At 48.8% G+C, this 16,116-nt stretch overlaps 1 protein-coding gene across 1 annotated transcript in view; it reads right to left on the bottom strand.

Moving 5' to 3' along the window:
- Positions 1–1,105: 1,105 nt before the first annotated feature.
- The window catches only part of CERS3 (ceramide synthase 3), a 47,716-nt gene continuing 32,705 nt past the window's right edge, over positions 1,106–16,116 (bottom strand). The window contains exons 11-14 of the mRNA XM_066635310.1: positions 6,389–6,561; positions 5,613–5,948; positions 4,768–4,790; positions 1,106–1,494 (exon numbers count right to left, since the gene is read on the bottom strand). Coding sequence (XP_066491407.1) covers positions 1,106–1,494; positions 4,768–4,790; positions 5,613–5,948; positions 6,389–6,561 — 921 coding nt within the window. The remainder of the gene's footprint in view (positions 1,495–4,767; positions 4,791–5,612; positions 5,949–6,388; positions 6,562–16,116) is intronic.

The raw sequence follows: 16,116 nt of genomic DNA, 5'->3' as shown, positions 1-16,116 counted from the left end.
CCGACCTTTTCTATAGTGTAGAAATATTTCCTAGAGCAGCTGTTATCAAACTGTGTTCAAGGATGGGGGAGAGCCTCGCAGGTCCTTAGAAACTGTTCAAGGATTCTTCAACACTAAGATCAGTGGTGCAGGCAGACCAGCTGCTGAAATTATGGTGGGCCACCATTTCTGTGAGTTACATCCAGCTGCAAGGGAGCATGGGAGTCTTCCATGGGAGCATGGGCGCATGCTCTGCTAACAAGGAGAGCTGTTGAGGCCCAACAAACTAGCTGTTGAGGCCCTGAAAACCGAGTTTGCACCCCAGACTCCTCTGCAACATAACAGTACCTCCTACAGCAGTCAAATCAATATGGGAAGAAAAAAAACAGCGTTCCTTAGAGTTAAAGAGTCTGAATGTCACCGCCCTGAAGTCTCCTTCAGAAACCAAGTCAGAAGGGGCAAGTGCCTCCTGCAAACAAGGAAGTCACTCCCCACTTTTCCCCCTACAGTTGCATCATAAACTGGAAATTAAAATAAGTCTTAGATCTTAAGCATGCTCACTTGAAAGTCAACAAAACCAGGGGGAAAAATGCTTGGGATGGGAACATTACAGTGAAATATCTTGCTGCTTTCCTTTGAGAAATCAACATTTATGACACAGCTTACCCTCCTGAAATGTACTTTATCACTATAGGGCCCCCACAGTATTTTTTTTTTTCTGGTGCCAGTCCTTGTCCCTTCCACCAAGCTCTAGCACTTATCTCCAACTGCAGATTTAAACCAGTATAATAGCCATTTTTTCCTAGGGAATGGTAGCTCAGTAGGGAAAGGTGCTAAGACAGATCTCCAACCTAGAATTATAAGTGCACTAGAATCTCAAAGATTTACTGGGCAGTGGTGACAATAGTCATACCTGTAGAAAAACAACATAGGTCGTGGTGTAGACCAACCTTTGCTCCCCTAGTTCTGTGGCTTCCCAGTAGCTGGAGAATCTTGCCCATCCCAACCGTTGGCTCCATGCCTCACCTAACATGCCATTCCTTAGGCTATGCCTCCATCTTGTACAGGCACAACACACACACCCCTGCACCCCCAGCAAAGCCAATCCCACACCACATTGTGCCCATTAGGGCAGATCTGCACCAACAAGTACCAGCCCGGCGCAGGTGCTGAGTGAGGCGAAGGAGTCCACGCTCTGGTTCAGGATGTGCCCCGTGTAGAAGCAATGGTGATCTACATCCACCCAGCAGCTGCTCCGACCCTCGCCAATTTCCTCCACAGAGAAGCCTGGAGCCAAAAATTGCACATTCCGGTGAAGGTTCAAGTAGAGGTCAGAACTCGGATCAGGGCCAACGCCTGCAGGAAGGCGGATAATCAGGGCCTCCGCCGTTCCCTCATCCAGCTGCGGAGGCACAGAACGCCGTATTCGGCCCTCCTCAGAGCCACTTCCTCTGGCCGGCAGGATCCGGTTTAGAGGGATCTGCTCTGGGATCACCACGAACAGCTCTCCACTGCCTGCAAAGGGGAGACAGAAAGGAGAAGGGGGCTATCAGGACCATCGGCCATAACAGCACACCAAACATATCCCAGCGCTAGCAATCCCCAGTTAACAACATCAAACCTGCCTATTTCTGCCTCATTAATATTCAGGTCTTAATGTGAACTATTGTGAAAATATTTCTTTACTCAGCGTGTGATTGGTCTGTGGAACTCCTTGCCACGGGATGTGGTGACGGCATCTGGCCTGGATGCCTTTAAAAGGGGATTGGACAAGTTTCTGGAGGAAAAATCCATTACGGGGTACAAGCCATGATGTGTATGCGCAACCTCCAGATTTTAGAAATGGGCTATGTCAGAATGCCAGATGCAAGGGAGGGCACCAGGATGAGGTCTCTTGTTATCTGGTTTGCTCCCTGGGGCATTTGGTGGGCCTCTGTGAGATACAGGAAGCTGGACCAGATGGGCCTATGGCCTGATCCAGTGGGGCTGTTCTTGTGGGGCCCCTGATCTTGTGGGGCTGTTCTTGTGGGGCCTGATCCAGTGGGGCTGTTCTTGTGGGGCCTGATCCAGTGGGGCTGTAAAAAAACTAGAACTCACCTGAGCTGCTCCCCAGGGCCTACTTTCAGCACCAGAGCTCAGAACTGTAATGTGTAAGGAGAGGGTGTTTCTGAGCCCAAGCAGAGTGCATTCCCTCCTGCACAGCCCACTTTTGGTACACCCTGGATGAAAAGGCAGAGCTCTCAGGACAAGCAATGGATGCATCATAAATTGTAGTATCTTGTTTTTAATTATCCCTTTGTATGTCTTTAATGTATTGATTTTATTTTATCAGACTCACGTCCCAAATGTCATCTTCTTTGATGTTACAGGACTCTTTCTCTCACACACATTCAATTCCGAAGAAAAGAGGCCCTGGAAGTCGTATCCACTTGGAAGTCTGATCCCTTTGACCTGTAGCCCCTTATATTTGGAGGGTGTCAGAAGGCCCAGGAGGCCCAAACCAGATTGCTAGACAACAGGACCAGTCCCGTCCCCCCCCCCCCCGGTAGCTTTCAGGTAAAAGAAGTTATCGGCTTGCTCTTTGCTATACCGCAGCAACACCCAGATAACGAACAGAAAGGGTACTGCAGTTCTTCTGCCTAAGTGGACCAGGGAGGCAACAGCAGCCTGGATGGCCTAATGGTCTGTTGCTTCAGATTTGCCTTCTCAGTCAAAGCAATTTGTCAATGAGACCCCCAGCACCCTATCGCAGATACTGTCTTCTCTAGAGCTGCTCTTCAGCCTGGCTCCGACCACATCCCAGCCTCCAGCTTCTCAGATTCTGGTCTGCATCTTGGAATCTGATCATCTGCCTGCCCCCAACTAGGGACCTGGCACTGGGCCCTCTCGGTCTCTGCTTGTGGCTTCAGACATTACCACTGCCTGACCCAGCTCGGCTCCTTACCCCCCCCCCCCATTCTTTGCTCTCTGCTCTGGACCTCTCCTTTGGTCTGACTACTTATGGGCCTCTGATCCTTCCAACTGACCATTTGCAGGTCTGGTCACACAGAGCCCTTTTCTCCCTTCCCCGCAACTATGCTAAAAGCAGGGGCGGTGTGACCTAAGAACATAAGAACAGCCCCGCTGGATCAGGCCATGGGCCCATCTAGTCCAGCTTCCTGTATCTCACAGCGGCCCACCAAATGCCCCAGGGAGCACACCAGATAACAAGAGACCTGCAAGGCCTCCTGGGAATTGTAGTTTAAGAACATAAGAACAGCCCCACTGGATCAGGCCATAGGCCCATCTAGTCCAGCTTCCTGTATCTCACAGCGGCCCACCAAATGCCCCAGGGAGCACACCAGATAACAAGAGACCTGCAAGGCTTCCTGGGAATTGTAGTTAAGAACATAAGAACAGCCCCACTGGATCAGGCCATAGGCCCATCTAGTCCAGCTTCCTGTATCTCACAGCGGCCCACCAAGTGCCCCAGGGAGCACACCAGATAACAAGAGACCTGCAAGGCTTCCTGGGAACTGTAGTTAAGAACATAAGAACAGCCCCGCTGGATCAGGCCAAGGGCCCATCTAGTCCAGCTTCCTGTATCTCACAGTGGCCCACCAAATGCCCCAGGAAGCTCACAAGACAACAGACAAAACCTGTGTCCTGGTGCCCTCCCTGCGTCCTGGTGTGTCCTGGTGCCCTGCGCCTCTAGGTTCCACAGCAGCACACAGAGCACAGTAAGGAGGGGGACAATCTGTTTCTCGCTCAAGTGAGCGGGAAGAAGATCATTGCAGCTTGTAGTGGTGGCAGGTTGGAGAGAGGAGGTGGTAGATTCAGGGTGAATGTCACCCCAAATCCACCACCAACTCAGACCCCTCACAATCTGCTGCTGCTACAACCCGCCTCAGGTGGTCATACCATTCAAAAGTAACCTGCACAGGGAAATAAGACAATGATTGGGTGGACCATGGATCTGATCCAGCAGGGTTCTCGCTATGTTCTTAAATTCAACTCCAACGAACAAAGTTGCCCTCTATAGAGTTGGAGCACTGGTCTAACTAGCTCAGCGATTTTCAGCCAGTGTGCCATGGAAATTTGAGGGAGGTCATTTATTAGTCCGACCACTGGGGGATGCGAGACCCTGGCCGGCAGCGCAGTGTGTCTTGTCAATTGTCAAGAAGAAAATCATCATCATCATAGTGTGCCTTGACAATTTTAGCACCTTGTCAGTGTGCCACAGGATGAAAAAGGATTGAGCGTGCCACAGGATTGAGTGTGCCACAGGACTGAAAATCACTGGTATAGCACAAGATCATCTACAACTATTTGAATGGCTTTCCAGTATTCCTGGCCAGGAAGCGGAGACTTCTGCATGCAGAGCAGGTGTTCTGCCACTGAGCTCCAGCCCTTCCTGTGCGCACTTGTTATCAGATATACGTACTTATTTGAACTTGATCGTTTGCTTTGCCAGCCCTAGGAAAGCCAGCCAGCTCCTGAAACACCAAGGCAGACACCCAAGGACAGAGCTGCTTTAAAGAAATCAAGATCCCAATTCCTCCTTCATGGCTTCAACAAAATCCCCTCCATTCACACATTTGCTGGATCAGACAAGGGCTGACCGAGTCCAGCATCCTGTTTTTGACAGCAGCTGGCCAGATGTCTCCAGGCTCTCACTAACAGAGCAGAAAATTAACAGCTGCCCCTTGTTGCTTGTTTCCAGCACCTTGGCCCTCAAGGGGTATACTGCTCTTGAACGCAGAGGTTCAACAGACCCCCATTCATACATTTAGCAAATCCTGCACCTACACGCCATGTATTGCCGGATGAACCTTTTGGAAGGTGACAAAGACAACCATTTCTGAATTGTCAGATCCTGGAAGAAAGAAGTGTAGGGTAATCTCATTCTACCTGTTCCCTATTTCCCTGAGCCAGACCTCCAAGCCAGGTTGAACACCCTGGACATTTGGAAGAGGTGGTAAATAGAAAATATATATTTTCTCATTCAGTAGCTCAAATTTTCCCCCCTTCTTTTTTGAGCCAAAAATTGCATTGCAGAGAGAGAGAGGAAAAGAGTCAGCGGCAATGCTGAAGTTTCTTGCATGGTTAGAAGACAAAAATATTTTCTATATTACAAACACACGCAGCACAATCCTATGCAGGTCTGCTCCAAAGCGAGTCCCACCGGGTGCAGTGGGGCTTGCTCCCAGGAAAGTATGCACAGGATTGTGGCCATACACACACTAGAGAGAGGGAGAGAGAGAGAGCAGAGCACAGCAGAGAATCACATTTCACCTAACCAGTACAAAAAACTGCCCAGGGGAGAAAAGGGGGGCCAAGTCAATGCGAGCAACTTTCCTCCTGCAAACTTTACAAGGTCTGGAAAGAGAGACATCCTTTCGGATCAGGAGAGCTGGGATCTCAGCCACGCAACAGCAGCGGGGCTGGGGGGGGAGAGAGACGGGGGGGGCAAGATCCCATTTGGCTCTTGCTCCTTTTTTACCAGGGAAGAGCAAGAGGTGCCTGCAAGACCCAGCCAGCCAGCCAGCCTTTGGGTGCCAGGCACGCAGTTTGGCACCCCCCCCCCCGCCCCATCAAGATGCCCAGCTGATGGGGCGAGGGGGTGACCAGAGAGATCCCTGCCCCCGCCCTACCTGCGTCGATGCCCGGTCCGCAGAGCGCCAGCAGCAGCAGCAGCCGGGGAGGCAGTGGAAGGGGCTGGAAGGAGCCGTCCAACATTCTGAGGGCGGCCGGGGGGTCCCGCGGCTGGGCGCAGTGCGATGCCCGGAGGAGGAAGCAGAGCCGTCCGGGCAGCCCCTGATCGCCCCTCGCAGCGCAGCCCTGGAAGAATTAAGTCGGGCTCCAGCACACTCAACGTGCGTTTGCAGGCAGCCTCCTCCTCCTCCAGTTTCAGGGGCTGATTGGCGCTCCCCCTCCCGGAGCTGCACCGATTGGTCGTGGGAATCCGCACGCCCGTGCAAATCGCGGGGCTGGAAGGGGGCAAGCGCTGCACGCGGGTTGGCTGCAGGTGGCGCTGGAGAGCCGGCCTCGCCGGGCCTCACCTGTGGGGCTCCCGAAGGGCAGCGGGGTGTGGGGAGGGGCTGGGAAGAAGCCCCTTTGCTGCCTACCCTGCGGAGAAGCTTGGCTCTGATGGCAAAGAAGGCGGATTCAAGCTTCACCTGTTGGACTTCTAGAGGGCAGGGCCAGGCGGACTCAGCTGGCAAGCCCAGCTGGTCACTCGTGATGAGCGATCCCTCTTGTGAGTGTTTCAGAGAATGTCCTTTCACCAACCACCCTCCAGAAGAAATCTGCAAGAAGCCCTCTTTGAAAGATCTTGCAGGATGGACAGGTTCCCATGGGGGGGGGGGTCCCTTGGTACTAACCACGTAGGGATGTTTCCCCCACCCCAGAACGCCTCCCTGCCACTCACCTGGGATACTCACTGCTGGTGGCAGTTGTCCCACCAGTGTGGAGGCCCAGTGCTGGCCTCCCTGCCAGTGCCATTCCTCTCCCGGTCACCACAAGGAGCCTCATGGCATCTTTGCAACAGACGTTGCCAGGACAGAGTACAGGAGACTGGCGCTGCCCAGCAATAGGTTTGGGCTGTGAGGCATGGATAAGACTTAGAACTGCCTGAGACAAAAACCAGTGCAGCTGGGCAAAGGCACACCTAGTCTCAGGCACCAGCTCTGCACCCAGGAGCAAGGCTGGATTAAAGTATATTCCAAGCTGTGCGCCTGACCTGACGGGAATGCAGCCCCATCAAGAATAGGTTGACACAGCATTGCTGCTCTGGGGGGCTTCCTGACCAGGAGAACCACTGCTTTGCCCAGATTTAATTTCAGCTTCTTAGCCCTTGTCTGGCCTTTCACCAATTCCAGGCAGCAGTTCAGATCATCTCCAGCTGGGGGGATGGCATGAATCAATAAGGTTGGGTGTCTTCTGCTTAGTGATGCCCACCCACATCAGGCTCCCAGATTACGGGCCCAATCCTATCCAATTTTTCACGGTCAGTGCTGCCATGCCAATGGGGTGTGCGCTGCATCCTTTGGTGGGAAGGCAATCACAGAGGTCTCCTCAATGTTAGGGAACATTTGTTCCCTTACCTCCGGGTTACATTGCAGCTGCACCAATGACTCTGGAAAGTTGGGTAGAATTGGGCCCTACCTCTGCCAGCACTTGCATGCAGATGTTCAATAGCATGGGAGACCAGACAGAACCCTGTGGTGTGCCATAGGCTAATGACCATTGCATCAAGCAGGAGTCTCCCATCGCCACCATCTGTAACTGCCCTTCTAAGGAAGACTAGAGCCACAGCAAAACACTGCCCCCTAAGCCCCATCATGAACTTCCTATGTTATAGACTCCCATTTGCAAACTCCCCATTTGCAATGAGTGCCCAGGTCTTCTTGAATCCTCATCTGGATGGTTCTCTGCCCATTGACTATTGCCAAGAACTGTGTAAGAAGGAAGAATTTCCTGCACTCCTTGGTCTGTTTTTTAATTATTATTATTTTTTTACATTTTTTGCCATTTTTAACTCCTCACTGAAGAAGCCAAGTTTTGCAACTGTTATTGCAAAGTTATTAAGCCTTCAGAGACATCAGACATATGTTTTAGACAACTTGCAAGATTCCCTTTGGCTCTTGGCCTGGAAGCCAAGGGTTAACTTGGATGCTAATCAAAGTACTTTCCCTCTACATCCCTTCCCCTCCTCCAGATAGCATCTTTGTCCTTGTCTCAACAGGATATCTATATTGTATTTGTGCTGGTGATGGTGAAGCCTCTGACACTGATTCGCTGAGCTGCTCTGATGCTGAGGAATGCTTGTAAAGATTCCAAGGGTTCAGGAAACAAAGCATGCCTGCAACCCACTTTCTGTAAGGGAAGGGAAAGTTGTACCTCACATAGGCCTAAGGACTACTAAGTCCTATTAAGGACTAGAAACCTGGGAAGAGGACATGGAGGATACAAAGAGGAAAGTGCAAAGTCTAGATGTGCAAAGTATGCAGAGGAATGAAGGGAAGGGTAGGTGAAGGAGAAAAAAAACAAAGTAAGGGCTACAGTCCCACATTGATTTGGATCAAGCAGCTAATTTCAGGGCTGAGATCATCATTGTCGGGCAGCTGCCAAGCATTCTCAGAAGGGCCCACCACTGAAACTACCTTTGCGCCCATCGCTTTTGTTTAGGGATGTCAGCAGGGCTGGTGAAGGTAAAATGGGCCCATAGAAGTTGGTTTGCTGAGGAAATCTGGAGCTGACAGGTGAATTTTAGACAACCCAGGCACCTGATGCAGAGCCCCAGGTGGGTGATGTATGTGGCATGATGGTTGTATGAATCCCTCATCTGCAAATACAAGATTACAAAAGCAGGCATTGCATGCAAATACTGATCCATGTAGCCACAGCAGAGACCACATTAATGTGCTCCTTCATATGTTACAAAATGCGTGTCTTCCTCCCATTCTTGAAATGGACATTAATCTTCCGCTCCAAAACCAATACGTGGTCTGCCTAGCATTGAGGTTCCTCCATCTGCATGCATGCAGACATAAACACATCTCCTCCTGACATCAGAGCACATAAGTTCCTGCCAGTCTCTGCGTAGCTATCATTCAGCTGTGGGGTGCACAAGGCTTATTTAGCTTCACTTCAAAGAGTGTTTACAGTCATGGATTATCTTTTCCAGCTAATTCTCCCAAAGATGTTCGTTTGGGTGCCTAAGGCTAGATTTCCTCAGTGCAAGGAGAACATTTTTAGCCAGGACACTGCACTGAAAAGGACCTTGATACCATGATTCTGGAGTGAGCCTTTCCTTTCAGTTGTGTCTTCAGCTCTAAAATCAGACAAATTATCTCAGGGTCAGTGCTTTTTAACAAGTGGTAGGAGTATCGCTGATGGCAATGGCATAGCTAGAGGGGGTGCAAAGCACTAAGTTTTGCAGGGAGCCTCTCTGCAGTGTGCAAGCAGCCCCTCCTCTTCCCTTCAGAACCATTCAGAGCAGTGGGAGGAAAATAAAGGGGAAATGCTTGACTGTGAAGAGGAGGGGGGCCACTTGCACAATGCAGTGAGTCTCCTTGCAAAACTTAGTGCAGGGACAGCAGTGGTTTCCTGGTGTCCTCCCAGGATTATACACCTAAGTTTTTCTAGCATTCTTTTCTGTTCTCATTTCTTTAAAATGAGCTTGGAAGTCTTCAGGATCTAAGTTAATTACTATGATTATTATTAACATCTCTTCCCCTGGGGGCTGGGGATAAGAATAGGCCCTCAGTTTGGCTGTACTTGTCATAAGAAGCGACTAAACAGCCACTGGGTAGATGGGACTTGTCAGCCTGGGAAGGCAGCTCATCTGAGAGAAGGAAAACTCTGATGCCAAACCTCCACTGCCTTGTGGCTACACCCAGTTATGGAAAAGGCTTCAGGAGTCAACCTCGAGGCAAAATCCGGAGCCGGAGTCCCTGAGGCAGTTCATGGCTGAACACAGTCACGTTCTGGCAACTCCTGCGACGCCGCTGGAACCAACCGTATTGGCCTCTGCCTTTCCATTGGACCATTTCAGCGACGTGGAGAGGGGGGATTTGCTGCATGGGTAACAGCCTATCCTCCATACCTACTTTACCCAGGCTTCGCGCACTGGAGAGGACACTCTGTTCCAGAACCACCATTCAGAGCGTGACACCATAGTCTTCTGAGACTGAAGGATGCCAACAAACTATTAACATCTCTATCCCTCCCTTCTTCCAAGGAGCACAAATTGGCATACATGTTTTTTTCCCCTGCTTTGGTCTTCACAACTGCCCTGTAAGGTCTCCCTAGTGTGGGTGGCCAAGGTGAGCTTCATAGCCAAGTGGGGGATTTGAACTCGATACTTCTTTGATTCTAACCACCATGCCACACTGGCTTTAAGGGACCCACATCATCTCCCACATGAATCTACCTGACAAGTAAGGTCTTCCAAGGTCATCCTCCTGCTGTTCCCACATAGGGAGGTTATACCAAAAAGAGGGCCTTCTTCGTGGTGGTATCCCAGTAATGAAACTCTCTCCATAGCCATGCTCATCTGGTACCATCTTGGTTATTTTTTTAGGCACCAGAGTTCTCTTCTTCCATTCCTTGAATGGTTTTCCATGGTGTTGGAGATTCTTTTAATGATCTTGTATGCCTCTTTGATTTTGATTAAGTGCTGGTTCCATCTGCTGCTTTATTTACTTATTTATTTGTTATTTGTATCTAAATTTTAGTGTGGATGAGTTGTGATCTGATTTTTGGTGGGTCATGAAAGGGTAGGGTTACCAGATACAAAGGGGAACAGAGTGCCAATATTTTTAATCATTGTATAGAAGAAGGAATTTTGACAGCTCAATAGGTGCTAATTGCCCTGCAAAGAGCTCAGCTCCTGCAGTTGACAATATAGCTCCTAACTGTGCTTCAAGGAGCTGAGCTCCTGCAGTTTGCAAGCATGTATAAATATAGGGAGATAAATGTTTGAAGGTCTTTTCCTGATTATTATTACTTGTAAATAAATACATAAAATATTTCTTTCTAGATCTCTCTCTCTCTCTCTCTCTCTCTCTCTCTCTCTCTCTTTTTAAGTCTGGTAAGCCTAGGTGGGTTATGGTAGAATGTTGTTTTAAAAAGTGTGTCCTGGGGCTAAAAAGTTTGGGAACCATCGGTTTACCGTATGAATGTATGATATTGGCACAACTGCCCCTGCACATTTAAACTATGTTGAAACTGGTTTAACTCTTTTCCTGCCTCCTTAAGAACCCTGGATACTATAGTTGTGCAAGGATAGGCTATGGATTCTGTCATGGTCCCAGTTCCTCCACAGAATTACAATTCCCAGGGGTTCCAGCCTGAGAACCATGGCAATTAAGTGGGCCTGAGCTGCATTTAAATTAATAGCATAGGCATCCCTTTAAGGGAGAATCTCTGCCTCATGAAGTCCTAGGACTGGAAGAAGAGCTGACAGCCTTCTGAATTAACCCCACACTGAACTCTGCTAATCTCCATCCATAAAGCACTCAGAGTCCACAATAACATGATAATTAAACTAAATGGAGCTGGTCTCTTTGTAGAAATCCAACAGATTCTGGCAGCTGGTCAAAATGTTGAAGACTCAGTTCTGTTTTATAAAAAGAACCATGTTTCTAGTCCTCATGGTGCAGATAAATGTGAAAACCTACAGGCTGGTTTTGTAAAATGCTGCAGTGAGCATGGAGATTCTTTGCTATTTGCCTTCCTCTCAGCTATGTGCCTCCACTCACCTATTTACCTTGTCAATACTATTTATATTATCCACATTAATACATACCTCTCCTTCACTAGCACATTGCCCTTGCTCCCTGCAATCATACTTCTGCAAAATCTCTTAACTATGCCATGCAAATCAAGGAAACCAAGAAAAATATAGGATTTGTACCTATATAATTGGTCTGCATAATTTATTTTCAGTGAGAAATGTGTGTGCACAGAAATGTCAATTCCCACACCACAAATTAACCGTCCTCTCCTTAACCAGATTACAGTGTACATTCAAGGTGTAATGGTGATTGTGTGATACTCCATCAAATGTAGTTGTAATGCACCTTATTTAATTTAACCAGTCCTCTAGGAAATGTCATTTATTTTGGGGCCTTCAGGAAGAATATAGTAAATTCCCATCTGTTCCTTCCTCCCCAGTCCTGCAAAATAAAGGGATGTGTGACTTCAGATGTGTGACTGTCTTGCTGTTTTCCTGTCCAGGGAAATGTAACTTTACTGCCACCTGGTGATTGATTTTAGCAATACCCAAAAAAAGGTGGATGATTAAAATTCAAGTGGAATTAATATGTGATATTTTGTTTGCAACTAGGAAAAAAATCCTCATGTCACCAGGTACTGAAAAAACAATCTGTATTGTATTGCACTTGTGGCAGTGAAGCCCCTGACGCATATTAGCTGGTATGACAGCATGGAACATTCACAAACATTTTCAGTGTTCAGGGAGCAAAGCGGCAGGGATGGGAACCTGAGTCAGGTGACTTGCGTCTGAGTCACAAAAGTGTGTTTTTTGCTGACTTGTGCAGACTCAAGTCACCTGCATCGATGACTCTGGCATTGACTCAAGTCTGAGGCCACTGACTCGACACTTGTCCCCATGCATGATGACTTGAGTCTGCCTGTGTCTGGGTGTGCTTGCTTGCCTTTCTTGCTGCATGCGGCGGGGAAGGGGGGGAGAGACAGTTCCTAGCCAATCTGGAGAAATGCATGGCATGGTTCCAGCAGGCTCATTGAATGACTGGCCGCAATGGGACTCCTGAGTAGAGCTGCAAAAGATTGGGTCATACATACACAAAGGATTGGGTCACGACCCTCCTTCCTCTTGCCACTTCTGTTCCTGCTCTCACACAGTTCATCCCACCCCTTCCCACCTTGTTTACAGATCGGATGGGAACATCAGAGGTGTATTAAATGAGAACTCACACACACAAACACACCTGCAGCAGCTCCGTTTTCTTCCGCGGAGCCATGGCTGACTTTTTAACAGGAAAGAGTTTTTTAGAGCCCCAAAATGCTCTGGGTAACTCGGAAGGTCCAACTCTTAGGACTCATTTTTGAGTGGAGATAAATGGTGCGGAGACTCGAGTCAAGCCACACTGGATTCACCCATCTCTGCAAAGCGGACAATCTCTGAAACCCAGAATCTGCAAATAAACTGTTGGTTTGAATAAGATTAAAACTTCACATTCCCTGGAAGCAGGAATGGCTTTGCAGAAGAGGCCAAGGACTGGAAAGGGCCACTGAGTCCAGAGGTAAAAGTCAGCCCCTCCAGTCCCAATTTGCACCAGCTGCAAGAGTTCAGGGCAGGGAGGTGTGGTGGATGGAGAGGCAGAGCCTCCCTGCTGGAGTCCTTTGAAAAGCGCCACAGCTGTGTGGGGCACTCAAGCACTCTCAATCCATGCGCAGGAGCACAAAGTGAACACAAAGACTGGCTTGGTGTGTGTGTGTGTGTGTGTGTGGGAGTCTGTGTGCAGTCATATGTTGAAGCTCAGACTGTTTCATATGGCCTCACCTTCTAATAAGCCACCTCCAATAATCCTGCTAAGGAGAACCTTCAGTTAAATCAACTCTCAGAACCCTACTGGAGCCTTCGATGGTCAGCAAGGAGGGAGATTAGGTGCCTTTGATCTCCCCCATCTCTTTGATTGGGGATCCCATTCTTTGACAAGGGATTAATGTCAAGATCTTTACTTCCTCTCCACTGCTTAAGATCTGACTGGCTGAGATGACAGCAACTTAGATGGAAAGCAGAACGGCTGGAGAGTGTTTTCTCCCCTTTTTCCTTGCAGGTGTCCTAGACTTTGGGCCAATTCCACTCTCACCCTCTCACCTCTGCAATCCAAGTCAAAGGTTTTGAACAGTGCTTTTCCCCCTCCCCTCTTTTGGCTTATTATGGAGATTATTTTATATATTATGGTAGACTTACAAGGGTCCCAGTTGCTGATTTTAACAGACGCCATCTTCTGCAACGATGAAGAGGATTAGGGCCGAAAGACAAGGACATGCGAAGAAGCAGAGGCTCAGTTGCAAACAAGGTTAACTGGAAACGTATGCTGGGCTAAGATAGAGGGCTGTCAAATGTAGGCACCTTAATGCACAATTTCCAACCTTTTGGTGCATGAGTGAACTTGCAAGTGCCTTATAGTCCAATCCTATCCTGCACTGGAACAGGCAGGCCAGCTGGCCTGTACTATATCCAGCACAGGGCTGGCTGCAGCTCCACCTGGAGCAAAGGGAATAGATTCCCCTTCCCCCGGGTAATGTGGCAGAGGCTCTAATGTGTAACGTAACATGGTGACATAGTAGTGGCCTAAAGTGGCCTCCATTTTGCCTAAAGATGTGGCGAAGATCCAAACAGCCTGGCACCTGGAGTGGGTGTTAGAATCTGGCCTATGTGCCGGATCCTGGCTCCGCCCCTCTTCTGGTCCTGGTCCGCCCACGGGCCCACCCGCTGCCTGCCTGCCTTCCACCCCAGAACGCCCCATTCCACCCTCCCCAGAACCCTGCACGGGCCAAAGCCAGCCCTGCGCCATTCTACCTCCTCCTACAGTGGCACAGAAGTGCCTTATAACGCTTTTGCGACAGCCAGAGGTTTGTGCAAGGGTGCACTTTAGATTGGGCCCTTTTCATTTAAACAAAACAAAACCTAGAATATGTACAGTTACAGATGCCTTCCTCTTTCTTGTAAAGATTTTATTTCCATCAGTTTGTGCAACCTTAACGATTTCAACCTTAATGCAATTTCTGATGGCTAATCATCAACTGTTCTGAGCACCTGGCACTGAAGGATCTGGGGAACAGTGCCTGTGGAGATCCTGTTTTTCTTCCAAAATCAGCAAAGCACAGGAGGACTCTTTTACCTCTCTCCTTCACAGTGTGCTGTGTGTGTGCAGCCAAAACCCAGATATTCCCATTGCATTTTGTGGTGCGCATGCGTACACAACTGTAAAGTCACAAATTCACTTCTGCAGTTCATTATTCAGATTGTGAGGCAAGTCTGAGCATTTATTTTATCGGGTGGAAGTTTATTTAGAGGAAAATTTGCTGTTCTTGGAGACTTCCAGGGGCATATCTAGGGAAAATGGTGCCCACAACCAGCACTGAAATTGCGCTCCTTTCCAAACAGGGAAGGGGAGATGATGGGATCGAAAGCCAGCCTTGTCCATCCCACCAAGTGAATTTATTCAGCAGGCTACACAGAGAAGATGGGAAGAAGCCAGCCCTGTTCCACCAAGTGAATTTATGCAAAAATCAGCAGATGCTAAGCCCCCCGTAAAAAAAGAAATGAAAAACAGTGTTCATTCATGTCTTTTTGGAAGTCCCTGAAACTGGTGCAAAAATGACTGTGGTGTGGAAATGCACCATTGGTAGAATATGGGTAAGTACCTGCTCAGCGCCCCCCCTTCAAGTAGCACCCAGGGCAGATGTCCTCACTTGCTACAGCCTAGATATGCCACTGGAGACTTCATAGCACCAGAAGTGGACACACTGCTGCAACCTAAGCCCACTGGTTAGACCAGCCGGCCTACTGCATTCAGTCAAGTTGCTTACAACCCTTCCATTGCATCACACTGGGAACTGTAATGGAAAATACAGGTTTGCTTGTTTCTTGGTTTAACAGAGATGGTCACAAAGTCTGTGAATACCAAATTGTTGGGAAAGAGAAAGCACTTGATGTAATTGAGCACATAACAAGAGCTGCCGGCCAAGGAATTCAAGCTCAGGCTTGGGCGTGAACTTTGGGGACTCAAAAAAGTCCCCTCCAAAAAGTGAACTTTCAAGGCCCTTCTCTGAGCTGGGGCAAAAGCCCCCAGTACAACACCACCTCTGAACAGCCATTGCAACTTTCTTCCTAACGCACCAAGGACTTGGTGCATCAGGATAATGGAGGCGGAATCTCCTCCGAAAACCACCTACAACCTTTCCACACTATCACTTTAATCGTAGCCTTCTCTGCACCAAGCTGGCCAAGGTGAGGGGAGAAGGAACCTCATTGGTCATCACAGCTACTTTTGGTCGCACGTCTAGTGGAGTGGGAAGGCTGTGTTTGGGAGGCTGAGGAGCGGACAGCGAGGGCTAGTGGGTGAGGAGGGGGTAGACATTTTTTCAGATTGCATGTAAACCCAGGAAGAGTTTGATGCAGGGGAAGGAAATCAGCTAATTTCTAAATTAATACACGGGGGGGAGAGAGAGAACTCGCCCATCGCGAGATATAATGATTTTGAAATGAGGCTTTGTCCCGTAATGGTATAATGAGAACTTGAAAGACCTAGCGCTACAGTGTGAAATGAAGTTTATAATCTGTTGACTATGTGATGCGAAAATGATTCGGTGGGGAGTCTGAAGGGAGGCCAAGACCAAGTTGTGTAGTGCCCTTCTGGCAGCCAGCATGCAACCCCACACCCCCAGCCCTACATGGGGAAAAGAGGCCAGAACCAACAGGTGAGCTATGTCTGGGCTTTGCTGAGGTTTTAGAAAGCACTTTATTGATTGATTGATTTCAGTATTTATATACTGCCTTACTTGTAGACTTGAGTCTTGCAGGCTCAAGGCAGTTTACATAAGTAGACTGACCATATACCCCATTTATCTTCAAATGGGGTATTTACAAGCAAA

The sequence above is a fragment of the Tiliqua scincoides genome, chromosome 8 (assembly GCF_035046505.1).
Source record: "Tiliqua scincoides isolate rTilSci1 chromosome 8, rTilSci1.hap2, whole genome shotgun sequence".
NCBI lineage: Eukaryota > Metazoa > Chordata > Lepidosauria > Squamata > Scincidae > Tiliqua > Tiliqua scincoides.
This window is presented reverse-complemented; position numbering and strand designations above follow the sequence as displayed.